We start from the raw sequence: 16,618 nt of genomic DNA, 5'->3' as shown, positions 1-16,618 counted from the left end.
AATAATAACTCTTAAAACTAAGATATCTTAAAGTTATCTATTGAAAGAAATAGAGAAAAATGTTTTTACATTTATTGTGAGGGGTTTTTTTTGTTTGTTTTTTCTTCTCTCAAAGTACCTAAATGAACCAAACTATGAGACTCTGGTTGCCATTCAGATTGGAATAATGGAGCAAACTATTGCTGTTATAGAAAAGGTAAGTCTCAAAGATATTTATCATTATAATCCCAACAATGGTGATCATTTGAACAAAGTAACAGTGTTCCAAATCATGAATTCAAACAGAACCTAACAAAATTAAGGACCTTTACTGATATCAGGATTAGAGGTCCCTGAATAGTGTCTTTGCAACCATAACAAGTCTGATAAATGAAGCACTTCTTTTAATATTAGAATTAACCTCTTGGGACATATCTGAGTGCACATGAATTTCCTATTTCACATTAGTTTATGATTTGTATAATAGAAATATTGATAGACTTTTCTTGGCATTATGAAGTTATTTTTCATAACTGCTTAACAAATGTAGCACATCTATAATAATTAAAGTATAATAAGCTAATTATACTGGACAGCCGAATGACCTTCTGGATGTCCTTCTGGAGGAAGCCACAGTGGCGGGGGGCTGAGGCAGAGGCGGTTAGGGGCAATGAGGCAGGAAGGCAGAGGTGGTTAGGGACAATGAGGCAGGCAAGCGGGAGAGCAGTTAGGAGCCAGCAGTCCCGGATTGCAAGAGGGATGTCTGACTGTCGGTTTAGGCCCGATCCCTGTGAAATTGGGCCTAAACCTGCAGTCAAACATCCCCCAAGAGGTCCTGGATTGCAAGAGGGTGCAGGCCCGGCTGAGGAACTACCCCCCTCCTGTGCATGAATTTTGTACACCAGGCCTATAGTAGAAAATGAAAACAAAGTAATATCAAGTCTACATGTTTTAATCTTATCTCATTCTTAAGAATATACAAGATCTTCTAAAATGTTGTAGTGTACAGTTCCTTCTTTCAACAAATAATTTAAGTACCTACTATGTTCAGGCATTATTATAAACACTAAATATATGATGACCAGATGATATCTTAATGATGATAATAAATTTTAAGAATAATGTCTTTATAAAATATATTTTTTCAAAATTACTTTTGTGGATCTTCATGGGAACAAAAATTTCAGACCCATAAAAAGGACGTGGAACACCGTAAAAAACTACTAAAGAAACTAGGAAATGTCAGCAATCAAAAAGATGTAGCAAATTATAATCTAAGCTGCAGTTTACAAGAAGAATTGGTGGCTGTCTCAGAGAGAAAAGACATCTCTACTGCCATGGGTAAGCTTTCTTTATGTCTTTACTCAACTGTAGGTTTTTGTTTTGTTTTTGTTTTTTTAAAGTAACCAGTAGTTCTGAAATCTGTACAGTTGTTATAAAAGCTACCAGCATTCCTTTTATGCTTTTAATTGATTCTGTATACTATCATTATATTTGACAGTATAGAAAATAACCCAACTAATTTTTTTTCTTCTTCTTTTTTGGGATAGGGTCTCAACTGACTTTTGAAAAAATTGCCAAAGGACAATATGCAAGCATGATGGAACAACAAAAATTAGCACAAATTTCAAAAGAACAAGCTGAACAGATTTTAGTACTGCAAGCTGAAGTTCAAAGATTAAGGATGAAAACATATCCTGCTCTTATGCAAATGTAAAAATACTGGTGGGAAACACAAGACCAAATCAATCAATTAAAAATATTTTAATTTGATTAAATGGTTTTTTGTTCTTTCATATCAGGAAATTTAAGTGGAGCCTCTTCTCAGTTGCATAGTTTAATAGCAAATTATTTAATTTTAGTATTATTAATTATAAAAATGTTTGTCATGCATACATAAATAAATTATTGTTTTTAAGAATGAACAAGATTTTTTCTCAGAATTCAAGATCTATTTTATTTCATTTCAATTTTATCAAAAATTATTTCCACAGTGATAGTATAGGAAGTACTAAAGATAATAGAAAGTTATTTTTTGCCACAAGTGACATTTCTAATTTTATGAATTACCTGAAGTTATGATGAAACTATGGATGATTTTTATACTTTTCTATATTTCCTAAGTTTTCCTCAATAAGCATTTCTTCTATAGTCAGAAGAGAAATTGCCAGAACATATAAGATTATTCCTTGTTCTAGCAATGAGAACATGGTAAACGATTTATTTTTATCAAGCCCTAAATCATTCATAAATTATGACATTTTTTGTACATAACATACTAGTAATCTTCTACATGTTATGTTCATTGTAACAGAATTCAATTTTGTGTCCTACCCAATTGTTTAGCAAACAGAAAAAAAAATGTGTATTTTTTTTTTTATTTCCATGAAAAGTTTATTGCTATGTTCATGCAGATGAGAATGGAATAATGAGATTAATTGGTCAGAAACTGCTCTGCTCTTCTATAGCCAGTGGACTGCTACATTCCAAGATGATACCATATGGAACACTGACCACAATCTTCAAGTGATGTCAATGTCTCATTGTTCTGCAATTTGTGAATTAATTGCTAATTTTAATCTGCAACGCCATGTCCAATGTATACTGGTGTAGGTAAATCAAGAGAGCTACTCTAAAACCTATTTAGAAAAAAGTAGTTAGGAGATTTAAAATTTATTTAGAAATTGTCAGGACAATACTGTAATTGACCACCCACACACTGATCAATACTAGATGGGAATGGTAAGAGAAATAATATGACCAACATTTTTTATGACTTCCCTTAGTAATAGAATCACTCCTGAAGTAGTCAGATTTTTTTCTGATTCAGCAGGGAAGTGCCATTGGTAACATTTCCTATATCTAAAGTCCTTCAAAATTATCTGACAAGGGAATTTTGGGTTTGGGGCATGGGAACATAGACCCAAGCATGGATAAGTGTGTGAAGAATACAAATACCTTGTACGTAAGATAGGATTGACAGTTCTCTGTCCTGTCAGTTGGAATCAATCATGGACATTCTAGTCTTCCTCCCTTCCTCCACTGGCGATACAAATTCCATGTCACCCAAACTAACGGCCTGCAGGCTCCATTTGCTAATAGTCCCAGGGGTCCTCAAACTTTTTAAAGTGGGGGCCAGATCACGGTCCCTCAGAGAGCTGGAAGGCCAGACTATATGAACTACTAATTCCTACTGTAACACCTCGGCTGCGCTCACTGCCCAAAAAACCTGGCGGGCCGGATCAGACTCCTCTGCGGGCCGCATGTGGCCGTGGCCCGCGGGCCGTAGTTTGAAGACCCCTGGAATGCCATAAATTTCACTGGATAATGCTCTGTGAATTCCAAGATCTTAACAAACCAAACAGTCTGTGTGGTTTCTATTTCTTAGTAGCCACCCTAGGTGACCGGCAATGTTTTTTGCTTGAATGCCACAGCTTTGAGACGTGCATAGAGTGGAGATTAGCAGGAACCTCATACCCCCTCCCCCCAGACTATATTCTAATATTGAATAGCAGAACTTTTCGAGAGAAGGTATCCTCCAGTTTGGGGGATTGGCTGTGGAAAGGTACCTGGGTCATGCACCCCAACCTATTTTTGATACTGTCCATGGTACTGATGCTTCTCAGCTTCTGCTGAACTAACAGCAATTATATTCATATTTTATAGCACTTTAAAATATCTATATTATTTAAAAGCAATGTAATGAACTGGGTCAAACATAGCATGGCTTTAAGGATAGCACTTAAGAATAGGGCTCTGGTATTGATTTGCCTGGTTTCAGATCCTGGCTCGGGCACTAATTTTAAATAACTAGTTTTTAAAATAACTACTTGATATTAAATTTCCATGTCTTAAAAATTGTGATGTTGATCACTGTAATACTCAAATGAGCTAATATAGTTTTTAAACTGGCACAAAGCAAGTGCTAAGTGTTCACTTTCATTTTTATGAATAAAAATGTTATTCAGGCCCTGGCTGGTTTAGCTCAGTGGACAGAGCATCAACCAAGGGACTGAAGGGTCCTGGGTTTGATTCCAGTCAAGGGCATAGTTGCAAGCTCCATCCTTGGCCCCGCCCTGGTTGAGGCATGTGCAGGAGGCAACCAATTGATGTGTCTCTCTCATGTCAATGTTTCTTCTGTCTCTCTCTCTTGCTCCCTTCCACTGTCTAAAAATCAATGGAAAAAATATCCTCAGGTGAGTATTAACAAAATTAAGGCTTATGGCAATACTGCTTCAAACAAGTCTGTTGGTGCCATGTTTTCAACAGCATTTGCTCACTTCATGACTCTGTATCACATTTAAAATTTTTTTCATTACTGTGGCCAGTGATCTTTGATGTTTCTATTGTAATTATTTTGGGGTGCCTCAAACCATGCCCATGTAAGATGGTGAATTTAATGGGGAAATGTGTGTGTCCTAACAGTTCCACTGCGTGGTTGTTCCTTTCCTTGGGCCTCCCTATTCCCTGAGACAAGACATAAGAATATTTAAATTAGGTCAACTAACAACCCTAATAAAGCTAGAAATGAATAAGCTTAATGAGGAAGACATTGAAATCTGAGATGGGCCAAAAACTAGACCTCTTGTACCAGTTAGCCAAGTTGCACGGGGAAACCAAAAAATTCATTACTCTCTTTATTGTGGTTGTCTGGAAAGGAACCATTTTTAATACCTCTGAGGTATGCCTGTAATGTGTACCATTAAATGGAGGTGAAATTCAACTGAAAAGATTTTGTAAAAAGGGACCACCTCATGGGCATCCCTATGCTCCAAACTCTCCCGTAAGTCTGAACCATATTCCATAACCTACTCCCTGTTACTAGAGAACCCACTATGCTGTTGGAGCCCTCAGCCTCCAGCCAATGCCTTGGAAATGCCCATTACTGTGCCATCTACTCCAATTCTCCTAGAACCAGACTCCCACTGATGCTGTAGTTCTCCCAAGTGAACACGAACATGTAAGAGTGACCCCAGGGGATGTGCTAAGTTAGCAGTGCAGCTGCAGTCAAGTGCCAGCACCATCAGCACCTAAACCACTTTCCCTGCCACATTTAGGCCCTCTGGCTGAGCAGCAGTTGATGGAAGCTGGTTGGCACAAAACAGCACAGCTCCCCAAGGCCAGGGAAGGTACATGTGAGGCCTAGCCCAGTCCTCTTGGTTCAGAAGCCAGTGACAATAGCAATTTCCAAGAATGGAGGAATTTGTGTATTGGGGGAGAAGATAGATAGGAGGGAGGTGACCGAGTTTACTGTCATGGGCACTAACAATTAGGATGGATGCAAGAGCGCAGTCCTTGGGTCTCCTGCCATGCCAAATATTAAGTTTGTTAGATCATTGGGAAGAACTGGGCTGAAAATGAGGTGCACCTAGAGGAGGGGGGTCTACAAGTAGGGAATAACTTTTTTTTTAGTTAGTTGGGTTTTTTAAAAGTAAGTAAAGCTGTTTTCGCCCTTAAAAGGACCCAAAAGCAGAAATCCAGAAAGCTCCCAGGAAGGACTTCCAACTTTAGATACAATAGCTTCAGCCACAAAGCTTCCAACTTTACATACAATAGCTTCAGCCACAAAGAAATGAGCTTTCTTCTGAGCACAATTCTAAATTCTCCGAGACTGGGCCAGCTTGGGTTATTGTACATGGCCAGGATGACACTGTACAACAGAGCAACCAGAAACACAATCATATGACGATGGGTTTCTGGCTGAGAAGTATCTGTGAACTAAGTAGACACTCCCATCTATTTCACAGCTGAAGCTAGAAAGGGAGATGAATGCAAAGACCTTGTAGGCCATAATGTCTTAAAGTAGGAGATGATAATGTGGTTTTGTAAGAGAAAGATGGTCATGTCACTAAATGAGATGAGGAATACAAGAAACAAATTTGTAGAAATGGAAATATAATTTTGGACATATGAATTTAATTACCTAATAGAGCATATTGATGGAAATATGTGGTAAATTGATGAAAACAAGGTTCACAAACTTAGGAGACAGGCAAGCATTTTAGACCAGTTTAGGTTTAATCATTCACCAGATTGAACTATTTTTTAATATTTAAAATAAAACATCTTTTTATAATAAACAAAAAAAATGTATTATAACTGACTTCCAAAACTGTCCAAATTGTTTTAAAACATGATTTAAATTTTTTTCAATTATCTTTGTCAATTTTTTTCACAGATTATCCAAAATACTAAACTTTAATTTTAGAACTTACATATTTATCTAACAGAGTACCCTAAATTGATGTTCATCAAGATACCTCCTTTTAAGCCCTAATGGTATATATCTTTCCCTTTAAAATGTGTAAGTATTTTTTAAGTTGTCATCCTCAAAGATATTCTGGAGGAAAAATTAGAAATTAAACACCAATAAATTCTTCTTCATTTCTGTTGTAGTGTAATAATTTATCATCTAACCCATAGAAGTCTATCAACTGAGTAAGGCTGAGTTTCTTGTTCTCCTCAGACATAGCTGACTGCAACTCGTGAAGCAACAGTTGGCTACAGCTTCTCCACTTCTTTATTAACAACTGTAACTGAGACAGGTCATTCTGAAACAGGGGGAAAAAAAAAAAAAAAACCACATATAAATGTATGGCAATAACTAGACAGGCATAATATTTTAACTTAAGTTGTTAAATCAGCGGAGTAGGTTTGAAGGGTACCAAAATATTTGGTCATGAATGAGTCTTCTACCCGGGGAAAAATAGGGTGATTTTTACGATGACACTCCAATTGAGTTCTAGGGTATTTTGTTTGGTGGGACCTCTAGGCCTCCCTTTACCCTCAGGGAAACATCAAAGCATTAAGTAGGGCAAAACTATGTAGAAAAACAAGAATAGGTTTCTATTACAGCTGTACCTTTAAAAATGAAATATTCAAAATTATTTGCAGCATAAAACTCATAGCTGTATTTAGAAAAATCCTAAAAATTTGAAACAGCAAATAAGATTTACTGTTCCATCATTTATTCCACATTACTAGGGAAGGAGAAATTGCAGATATTTGAATGATCCAGGTAAATAAAGGTTATCTTCTTTCAAGTGTCCAAGTCCTATTTAATTCAATCTATCTGGGATGAAATCTAAAGTATATTTGTTGTTGTTTTTCAAACAAAATGTGTAGAACTTTTAATAAACTTGGAGGAATAAAAGATCACTACTAAAAATGCTTATTCTTATACTCTGTGGCCCATGTTTAACTTTTTAAATCATCCACTATCACCTGTCACTTCTATTCTCATTGTACTTACATATAACATTTGATACTTCTAATATTGCTACGTGCTAGAAAAACTACAACTGCTATTAAACAGAGGGTGGTACTTTTAAAAAGTTGAACCTGGTGTTTAGAGGCCTTGTCGATTCTACTAGTAAATCTGACATATTTAAGTTAAAAGTTGTTGGAAACCAGGTTTCTAGAATACTTGGCTTATTGCTTATTATGCTAAAAATAATTTCTTCTTTTTGAAATATCTTTCCTACTATTTACCTAAAAATAAATTTAACAATTTAAAAATTATGCAATGACTCTGAAATTATCCTCACCTTTGATCTATACATTTTGACTAGTTTTAGCCTCCTAAGAAGGTCTTCTTTCTCCTGAATCTGTTTCACCAATTTTGCCTTTTCTTCATCTAATCCTTTTTGGGGAAGATTCTCATCTAAGTCATTTTGGAGATCACTGCAAGAGCCAGTATCAAGTGGTTTATATTCACATGCATTGATATTCTTGATGGTATTTTTCAAATATGAACTTTCTTCAAATTCACTGTCTATGTGCTTAAAATTATCTTGCAGTTCCAAACAGTTTTCTTCAGTTGAACATGATGGTTTCTCTGGAAAGGTCTGATCATTTTCATCATTCTCTATTTTAAGACGTTTTACCACACTGTAACAGGAATTAAATGAAAATCTGGTTTTCCTCAATCGTTCTCTAAGTGTTGCACTCATAGGCTGTGAAAGGCAGAAAAGCATTAATGTTAATAAAAAATATTCTTGATGTAATTAAATCTACTAGAAATAAAGACCATACATTTCTATGGCACACAACACTATCTAGATGGCTGTCTCCATATATCTTAAGTAACCATCACAAAATGTCTTTAATTCCTGGAAGCTCCATTAGTTTTATTCTAGCAAAGTCATCACTCATCTACAACAGTGTTGAGACACTTATTCCAGGAATCACAAACATTTGTTCAGCAACTTAGCACATGCCTGACCCTGCTATAGGGGCTTCAGTTACAAATTTCAGAATAGACCTAGATCCTGCCAGCAAAGACCTTCATGCCCCTGCAGATTCAAACTTCTTCAATTTGTAATAACCTGATCTGAAACTAAATAATTGACTCAAAATGAAATTTTTGGGGTGAAGAAAAGTCAAATACATTATCTTGGGAAATCTAAAATTATTTAATATACTTATTAATGCTACACATGATGTTAATTAACCATCTTCAGTAGACTTAAAACCACCACTGCCACAATCACTAGAAACAGAACCGGCCCACTAAATGAACTAAATTTTCATACTTGCTTTCTTGAACTACTTGTTTGGGGAGATGGTAGATCGACACAGCCCTGTGGAGTGCTAGGTAAAATCACAGCTGAGTCCGAGGGACTTTCCACCTTGAAAATGTTATCTTGGTATACTTCTAAAAAACAAAAAATCATCACAAAACGGAAATCAAATTAACCCCCACATAAATTTTCTTTATCGAAGAATGTTTTATTATAGGTAACATCAGCAAGTAAGCCAGCGTCTTCCTCTTTCACTTAGCTGTGATTCGTTACTGCTTTTTGCTGTTGTTTTCCATTTACCCTCCTAAATAAGGTTGTGTTGGTCCACAAGGTGGCTACTAGTTTTTTTCATGACAAATTAGCTAGCGTCTCCATTTGTTTTCATATTCAAAGCCTGCCATATGGGGAGGAGAACAACGTTGGAGAGTTAACAATTCTTTTATTTCGTTCTGCCAGCTTCATAAGGAGAGGAAATACAATTGAAATCTTGCCCCCAAAGAACATGATCAGACAGTCCTGTCCCACCACCCTGAACCTTAAAGGCTGTGCGATGAGAACCAATGACCCTCCAGAACCCAGGGATAAGGAACACAAAAGCAAATAAATGTACGCCTTGTCTGCACCATTTCCGTTTAAATAGCGAAAAGACCCTGCAAAGCAGAGTCCACTTTAGCTTGTTTCCCGAAACAAAGGCGCCAACTTTACGGGGAGGAAGGGGGTGTGACAGAGGAGTCCTCCCTTCCCTCCCACCATTGCAGGAAACCACACTAGCCCTGGAGGCCCCGGGCCCGAGGGGAGGTTACGAGGACCCCTGACCGCGGAAAGGCAGCGCTGTTCGTCTGCACAGCGGACCCCCAAGGCAGGTCAGCTTCCACACAGCTACCCGCGGCCCCGGACGCTACCTCCCTCCGCCATCCCCACGGCGATGGACGCCCGGACCAGGGCTGCTCGCGTTCCAGGGGCCGGGCCTCGCGGGAGACGGGAACCGCGCGCGATTGGCCAGACTGACTGACGCGCGCAGCTCGGCTTCACCCAGCTCTCGAGAGCGGCGGCACTGCGCGCGCACAGCCAGGAGTCTCCACCAGGGGGCCAGGGAGGGGAGGGGCGGGGCCTGGAGGGGCGGGGCGAGGCCAAGGAAGAGGCGGCAGAGACGCGTGATTGGTCAAACTGACAGGCGCGCGCGCGTGCGCGCGCGCGCGCACGGTCCTGCTCCGCCCACCGCCCTGGAGCAGCGGGGCTGCGCGCGCAGCAGCGAGCCTCTGCGGCGTCAGGTAGGCGGGGCTGAGCGTCGGAGCTCATGGTCGATTTCTGTGGGAGCGCGCTTTTCTTCGCGACTTTCCCTCCCTCTTCTTTTCGTGCAGAACTTTCCTTCCTGCTTCGTTGTGTTTGTGTTTGGGCTCCTTGCTCGCCACAGCGAAGACCTTTCCTCGGACTTGACAGGACCGAGAGCCGCAGGGAGGTCTGTGTGTTGAATTTACAGCTCGTAAACTCCCCAAAGGCCGAGACCACCAAAGAGCAGCGCTGGGTTAATGGCCTGTTGAGAATCCACCCAGTTGAGCTCTTTTTTCTAGCCTTTGCGGTCCAGTCACAAAGGTTCTGCTGTATCTACCTCAAAAGTTAGATTTCCTCAGTTTGGCTTCAAATGTGAGAGAAAATGCCTCCCAAGGATGTTTGTGGTGGTACAGCAGAGGAATGAGAACACATCCTATCTGATAAAAGAGTAATATGCAAATTGACCATCACTCCAACTCAAGATGGCTGCCCCCATGTGGACATAAGATGGCTGCCACAACATGGCCAGCAGAGGAGGGCAGTTGGGAGGGACTAGGCCTACAAGGGAGGGTAGTAGGTAATCATGCCTGCAGGGAAAGGCAGATGGGGGGACCAGGTCTGCAGGGGAAGGCAGTTAGGGATGACCAGGCCTGCAAGGGAGGGCAGTTAGGGGCAAACAGGCTGGCAGGGGAGCAGTTAGGCATCAATCAGGCTGGCAGGGGAGTGGTTAGGGGGTGATCAGGCTGGCAGGCAGAAGCAGTTAGATACAATCAGGAAGGCAGGCAGGTGAGCAGTTGGCAGTCAGCAGTCATGGATTGTGAGAGGGATGTCCTCCTGCCCGTGTAGGCCCGATCCTAATTGGACATGCCTCAAGGGGTCCCAGACTGGAGAGGGTGCAGGCTGGGCTGAGGGACACACACACCCCCATGCACGAATTTTGTGCACTGGGCCTCTAGTCCCTACATAAGATTACGTTGTTGCCTAATGCAGACGTTTGAAGCAGACCTGGTCCTTGCTGAATCCTGGGCAGCGACAACCTTAGTCTGAAATACCCTCTCTGTTTCCTGTGTGGCGATGGTCTGTTGCTGGGCAACAACCATGTTAAGTAAAGTGGGTGGAGTACTGCGTTTAGGGAAAGACAGTTGAGTAATTTCTGAGTCACCAGGAAGGTGTGAATTTTAAGGGGCTAGAGTTCTCAGTCCTAGTGAATGAATGGCCCTTTTAAACATTGACCCTGTCTCTGTACTGGCATCTTTCTAACGGGCTTAGAAGTGGTCAGGACCCAGGAGGATTTAACAAATGTGGGAATCAAATGGCGGAGGTTCAAATTCCGGCGCCATTCTTTCATGTGTTTTGTAATGTAGTGTCTCTGTGCCTTGATTTCCTCCTGGGTAAAATGGGGTTATAATACCGACCTCCTAGGGATTAGAGGATTAAATGAGAATTTATTACAGATGATGAAAACAGTGCTAGTACCTAAGAAGCAGTCTATTTGTTACTTTATATGAAAATCTTGAATGGGTGTGGGCCCTACGCCTGGCAGGCGATCTAAGCACCAGCATCTGTCATGGAAGGGTAGGTCCCAGCTGACCTCTGGACCTGGGGCCTTGGGGTCCCCTCCACCTGAGTCAACAGCGCTGGAGTCCCCACACAGAGATATGGTGAGCACGGCTGCAGGCCAGAGTGCAGTGTAGGCCTCTTGACCTGGTGCTGCCCACTCATCTGCTCCACCATCCTGCCACAGTCCCACTCTTGTCAGGGCCCATGGGGCCGGCAGCCCCTCCACTGCCGCCTGCTGCCAGTGCCACTTCGTCACTGACCCCCACCATGTTCTGTGCCGCCCCTGGTGGTCAGTGCATGTCATAGCAAGCAGTTGAACGACCTGGGGGGGGGAGGGCAATTTCATATTAGGCTTTTATTATATAGAATAGCAACTATATTCATCATTCCCTAATTGACTTAAAGGAATGCATCAGATACTTCTTTCACCCCTGCACTTACCTTTCCAAAAAAGGCCACAGATTTTTTTTAATGGGGGCTGTGATCTGTGATATCTCTCACAATTTAAACCAGCAGGAAATTTGGAACCTCCACGTAATTAATATGTATTCCACTCCTAAATTTTTCAAAAATGATATAAATTCATCTCAAGGAATTTAGAAAATGAGTATGAGAACTCATGATTTTGTAATAGTGGTGTTATTCACCTAACCAAGCCACAGGTCTTAGTCTGTACTTTTATTTCTCCCTTTACTCATCCATTGGCATCAGTTACTGAGAATGATTTGTCCTGACACTAGAAGCACAGTGCAGACTCTGCATATTCTTTTCACCTTGGGGCATAAGGTTGGGTCCTTTTTATGATTCCCTCAAGTCAGCTGCTCCAAAATCCTTTTATCATTACAACATAAGCTCAGAGCTGTTTTTGCTGGCTGCATAAAGGAAAACATCTTGCCTTGCAAATGTTCTGACTTGCTTATTATGTAAACTGGTATATTAAAATGAGATTGTTTTGGCCAGATTTTTAAAGAACTTCAGAATAAGCACTCAGAAAGACCTATTTTCAGCCCTTGCTGGTTTGGCTCAGTGTATAGAGCATTGGCCTGCGGACTAAAGGGTCCCAGGTTCAATTCTGTTTGGGGGCACATGTTGGGTTGTGGGCTCCATCCCCAGTGGGGGGGGTGTGTGTGTGTGTGTGTGCAGGAGGCAGTCGATCAGTGGTTATCTCTCATTATTGATGTTTCTATCTCTCCCTCTCTCTTCCTCTCTGAAATCAATAAAAATATATTTAAAAAACAACACAACAACCCTGCTCTTCCCATATATGTTTGTGTTTTACCTACTCCCATCACATACCAAAATGGAAACATACATTCCACTATCAGATTAGTGTAAGGCAGTGTTTCCCAAACTTCTCTCATGATGAGAATCACCTGGTGGAGTTGTTAAAATACAGATTCCTGAATCCCAACTAAGAAGTGCTAAACTAGAACTTTGGGAAACATATAGGTAAAATTGTATACTTAACTTAGGAGTCCTATATGTTCCCCAAAATTCTAGTTTAGCACTTCTTAGTTGGGATTCAGGAATCTGTAGTTTAACAACTCCACCAGGTGATTCTCATCATGAGAGAAGTTTGGGAAACACTGGTGTAAGGGATCTGGGATATAGCCTCTATGGTTTTCACTGTACTTTTAGATAAAGCCTAGCAAACATTTCCATGTCCTTAGGAGCCCCAAATCTTTTGACCTTTAAGGAGTTTGGTGTTGCTGACACAGGATATTGTATTTTCCTATGAAATTTTTCAGGCAGAGAAAAACATTGCCAGCAGACAATGACTCCTTACCCTACCATGGAGAACAATTTGAGGAATGGAATTCAATGATAATAGTAATTAATATCAACCTAAGGCAGGTTTTCTCATTGTGTTTTTAAATTTCTTCAACACCCAGGGCTACCATTAGTCACTTCGTTATTCATTAAGGAGTGGTAAGATGTACCTTCCATTCTTCTCTGTGATTATTGTTGGTAGGATGATGACAGAGGCCTCAAAAATTTTTATGAGGCTTCTTATTCTTTTTTAATAGCAAGAAGAGCATAGTGAATGCTGTCTCCCTCTTCCCTACCCCTTTTCTTTTTACATACAAACACACACACACACACACACACACACGCACACTCTTTTAAGCCACAGTTCAAAATTTTGTTTCAGAAGATGTATTTCGTTTTTTAGCTCTTGGCTTTAGCATTATTTTAAAATTTTTAACAGTAATCTCAGGGGAACCTAAGTTCCATTCCATTAACTTTTCTGCATTTGACCAAAAAGAAAAAGAAAATAATATTATGTAGACATAGCTAGTATAGGTATATTTTTAAACAATTAAAAATGTAAATATACATTTTTAAAATATATTTTATTGATTTTTTTTTACAGAGAGGAAGAGAGAGGGATAGAGAGTTAGAAACATCGATGAGAGTGAATCATCAATCAGCTGCCTCTTGCACACTCCCTACTGGGGATGTGCCTGCAACCAAGGTACATGCCCTTGACTGGAATCGAACCTGGGACCTTTTAGTCCACAGCCCAATGCTCTATCCACTGAGCCAAACCGGTTTCGGCTATAAATATACATTTTTAAGATCAGGTTTAAATCCACTTAGGTGAGGAATTATACAGAATGCACATGATTAAGTTGATTTATAGTGTTTATTAAGACAAATTAAACTAATTCAGATTTATAACACTCAAAAGAAAATACAAATTCTCTTAATCAACTTTCAGTATTTCTAATGACATTTGTATATAATTGCCTTTAAAAACTCCCCTCTAGGTTTCTCTTGCCAGGAATTCAAATATAATCTTAAAGACTAATCTATTGGTAAAGAATATACATTTTATTTAGTCCTGTCTTCTCATAAGTTTCCCTTTGAGAATAATTGACAAACTATTTATTTTCTCTATTACCTAAAAACCTCATATAAACATTTATAACGTGTAATGATTCACTTGTAGAGAGTATTGAACACACTGTTATCAAAGGGGTGAACTGTTTAATACTAGTATACTTTAGCTCAGGAAGGAAAAAATTTTATTTTCAACCTCAAGATGAAAAAACCCTTGCCTTAGCTAGAGGCATGCCTGAAAGGTTGCCCCACTGAGTAGCAGGATGTCTACTGAGAGCAAAGAAATTCGGGAATGGTTAACAGTATTAGTATGATAAAAACCAGTCCACCCCAGGCAACTAGAAAATTGGTCTGGTAACTAATACTGAGGGTAATATATTGAACAAGATCCTAAAGAGCTCTTTCCCCCTAAAGTTCCTTTTCTTTTATTCTCTCAGATCTGGCATTTTATCAAGTCCATTAGAGACCAGAGAAGTAAAGAGTCTATGACTCACTGCTATTACTGGGGTGTGTTCCCTTGGAGAAGAATAGAGTGATTCAAGTTAGATTAATAACATTGAGGAAGGGGGTGAGGGTGTATGTGGGTGGGAGGGTCATGGCAGATGAGTTAGATTATGGAAAAGTAATGGTAATAAAAGTATTGCTCAGGGCCACGTCTTTCTCAGATCCTTTATTCACTCAGAAATTTCAGCAGTGCATTTATTTGGAGAAAAAAGGCATTAGATGTCAGCAAATCCTTAAGCAATAGAACATGTTTCATAATGACTTTTAACTACCTGAAGTTTGAGAGATAATTCCCAAGATAATTTCACAGTGCTTAAATCTGTTTGAAGTGCCAGCAAAAGAAGAAAAAAGAAATCAGCTCAATTTTCTACCCTGGGCTTTCACTTTTGTTCAGTCTTAAGAGTATAAAAGGGTACTTCTCAGTGATGTTTTTTTAGATGGGGAGCAAGGGTATCAATGGTACCAGGAAAAAAGGGGTTAAGAGACCATTCTACCATGAGCTAGGACTCTTTTGATCTTTTTGCTTCTGCTCTTCTACCACTTAGCAAACTTTGATGACAGAGAAAGATAGTAGTAGAGAAAATCTGAATTGTTCAGAACCAGGAATTTTATGGCCCTGTTCAGGATCTGAGAGCTAGAAAGAAACTTAATCCCCTTTCCACCACTCCCAAAGGTAACATAAAATGTCTTAGATTTTCCTCATGGACCTTTATGAGCTGTACCAAACCCACTGAATGCAGAGCCCCTGACCACCAGATCTGAATCACCAGGTAGAGTCCATGGAGAGTCATGATGAAAGATGGGGGAGTGGCTTGGGCAAAGGCATCTCTTACTTGATCCTCTCCCTTCCACCTTCAAGATTGGGCCTAGTGCTCATGTCCCCCGTGTCGCGTTTAAATCACACAGATCGTCAGTGAGATCAACATTACCCAGCTCTCTTGCTGAAACCGGTTTGGCTCAGTGGATAGACGTTGGTCTGAGGACTGAAGGGTCCCGGGTTCGATTCCGGTCAAGGGCATGTATCTTGGTGGCGGGCACATCCCCGGTGGGGGGTATGCAGGAGGCAGCTGGTTGATGTTTCTCTCTCATCGATATTTCTGGCTCTCTGTCCCTCTCCCTTCCTCTGTGAAAAAAAATCAATAAAATATATATATTTTTAAAAACACCAAAAACACATTAGCCAGCTCTCCACCTCTGTAGCAACCAATAATAATAATAATAATAATAATAATAATAATAATGTGTGAAGTTTAATAATGGCAAATATCACTGTTTTTTTTTATAGTGAAAATACATCTTTCCCATAAATAAGTTCTTAGAAAGAAGCATAGAACACAGCTACATTCACCATGACATAGTCTTCCAACATTACCCAGCTATTTAGACTTTGTTAACACAAGATTAAGACATAATACTTTTCTTTCAACGGTGTACATACACCTTTATCTCAAATTCTTCCCAACCCTCCCATTTCCCCAAATTTCCACTCTGTGCCACTCAGATTATTAGTAACGCAGCTGTCAAGTACCTATATCATCTCAGTTATTTTTCATTTGATGTAAGTGGCTCTGAGTCAAATTATCCTTTTCTTATAGCCACTTATTAACCTTACTTTTGTCATCTTTTAATCAAGAAAAGGTTAATTGTTTTCCAATACTCACAGTACGTGGGAATGATGGTGTAGTCTATCTCCATTGAACTGTTTACTCTTTTCCTTACACTCTGGTATAACTTGTGAATCTATGCCCTTCTATGAATGCTGGATATTGAAAATTCAGCTTTTATGTTGCTGAAGATTTGCTGTGAGTGGAATTCATACCAAATGCAGGAATAATACTCACCTTCAAAGATGGTCTTCTCAGACTTTTGAAAGCCTGTCATTTGGCAGTCAGTATCCCATGATACTAAAGTACACAGGTTTGGAGGGCATGTAACTA

The 16,618-nt window shown here is 39.8% G+C and overlaps 2 protein-coding genes and 1 long non-coding RNA gene across 7 annotated transcripts in view; 2 read left to right on the top strand and 1 right to left on the bottom strand.

Annotated features, from left to right (window-relative positions):
* CFAP43 (cilia and flagella associated protein 43) overlaps positions 1–1,757 on the top strand; it is a 75,154-nt gene extending 73,397 nt beyond the window's left edge. The window contains exons 36-38 of the mRNA XM_084904014.1: positions 116–196; positions 1,167–1,320; positions 1,530–1,757. Of these exons, the coding sequence (XP_084760140.1) occupies positions 116–196; positions 1,167–1,320; positions 1,530–1,696 (402 nt within the window). The 3' untranslated portion in view covers positions 1,697–1,757. The remainder of the gene's footprint in view (positions 1–115; positions 197–1,166; positions 1,321–1,529) is intronic.
* Positions 1,758–5,882: 4,125 nt separating this feature from the next.
* SFR1 (SWI5 dependent homologous recombination repair protein 1) lies at positions 5,883–9,521 on the bottom strand. Of its 5 annotated transcripts, none has more exons than XM_084903371.1 (4): positions 9,404–9,521; positions 8,514–8,635; positions 7,527–7,934; positions 5,883–6,530 (listed from the first exon to the last, which is right to left on the bottom strand). In XM_084903371.1, exons 1-4 carry the CDS (start codon positions 9,414–9,416, stop codon positions 6,339–6,341), a joined length of 735 nt encoding a protein of 244 aa, XP_084759497.1. In that variant the 5' UTR covers positions 9,417–9,521; the 3' UTR covers positions 5,883–6,338. The 5 variants fall into 5 exon arrangements, with proteins under 5 accessions (XP_084759497.1, XP_084759498.1, XP_084759499.1 ...); XM_084903372.1 differs by having other exon boundaries at positions 5,975–6,530; positions 9,318–9,464; XM_084903373.1 differs by having other exon boundaries at positions 5,975–6,530; positions 8,518–8,635; positions 9,404–9,457.
* Positions 9,522–9,733: 212 nt separating this feature from the next.
* Positions 9,734–16,618, top strand: part of LOC311632473 — a 32,450-nt gene continuing 25,565 nt past the window's right edge. The window contains exon 1 of the long non-coding RNA XR_014796795.1: positions 9,734–9,772. This is a non-coding gene — a long non-coding RNA (uncharacterized lncRNA). The remainder of the gene's footprint in view (positions 9,773–16,618) is intronic.

This window comes from Pipistrellus hanaki (genome assembly GCF_964339955.1).
Source record: "Pipistrellus hanaki genome assembly, chromosome: 14".
Taxonomy (NCBI): domain Eukaryota; kingdom Metazoa; phylum Chordata; class Mammalia; order Chiroptera; family Vespertilionidae; genus Pipistrellus; species Pipistrellus hanaki.
The sequence above is the reverse complement of the archived record's forward strand: the minus strand, read 5'-3'. Positions and strand labels throughout refer to the sequence as shown.

Bases quoted from the DNA above. Each gene is read 5' to 3' on its own strand.
- SFR1 (XM_084903370.1), bottom strand. From the start codon at position 8,654: ATGATTTTTTGTTTTTTAGAAGTATACCAAGATAACATTTTCAAGGTG. The intron at 7,935-8,513 runs GTATGAAAATTT...TGCCTTTCACAG, and splicing joins CAAGTAGTTCAAGAAAGCAA to CCTATGAGTGCAACACTTAG. The intron at 6,531-7,526 runs GTGAGGATAATT...CCCCTGTTTCAG, and splicing joins TCAAAATGTATAGATCAAAG to AATGACCTGTCTCAGTTACA.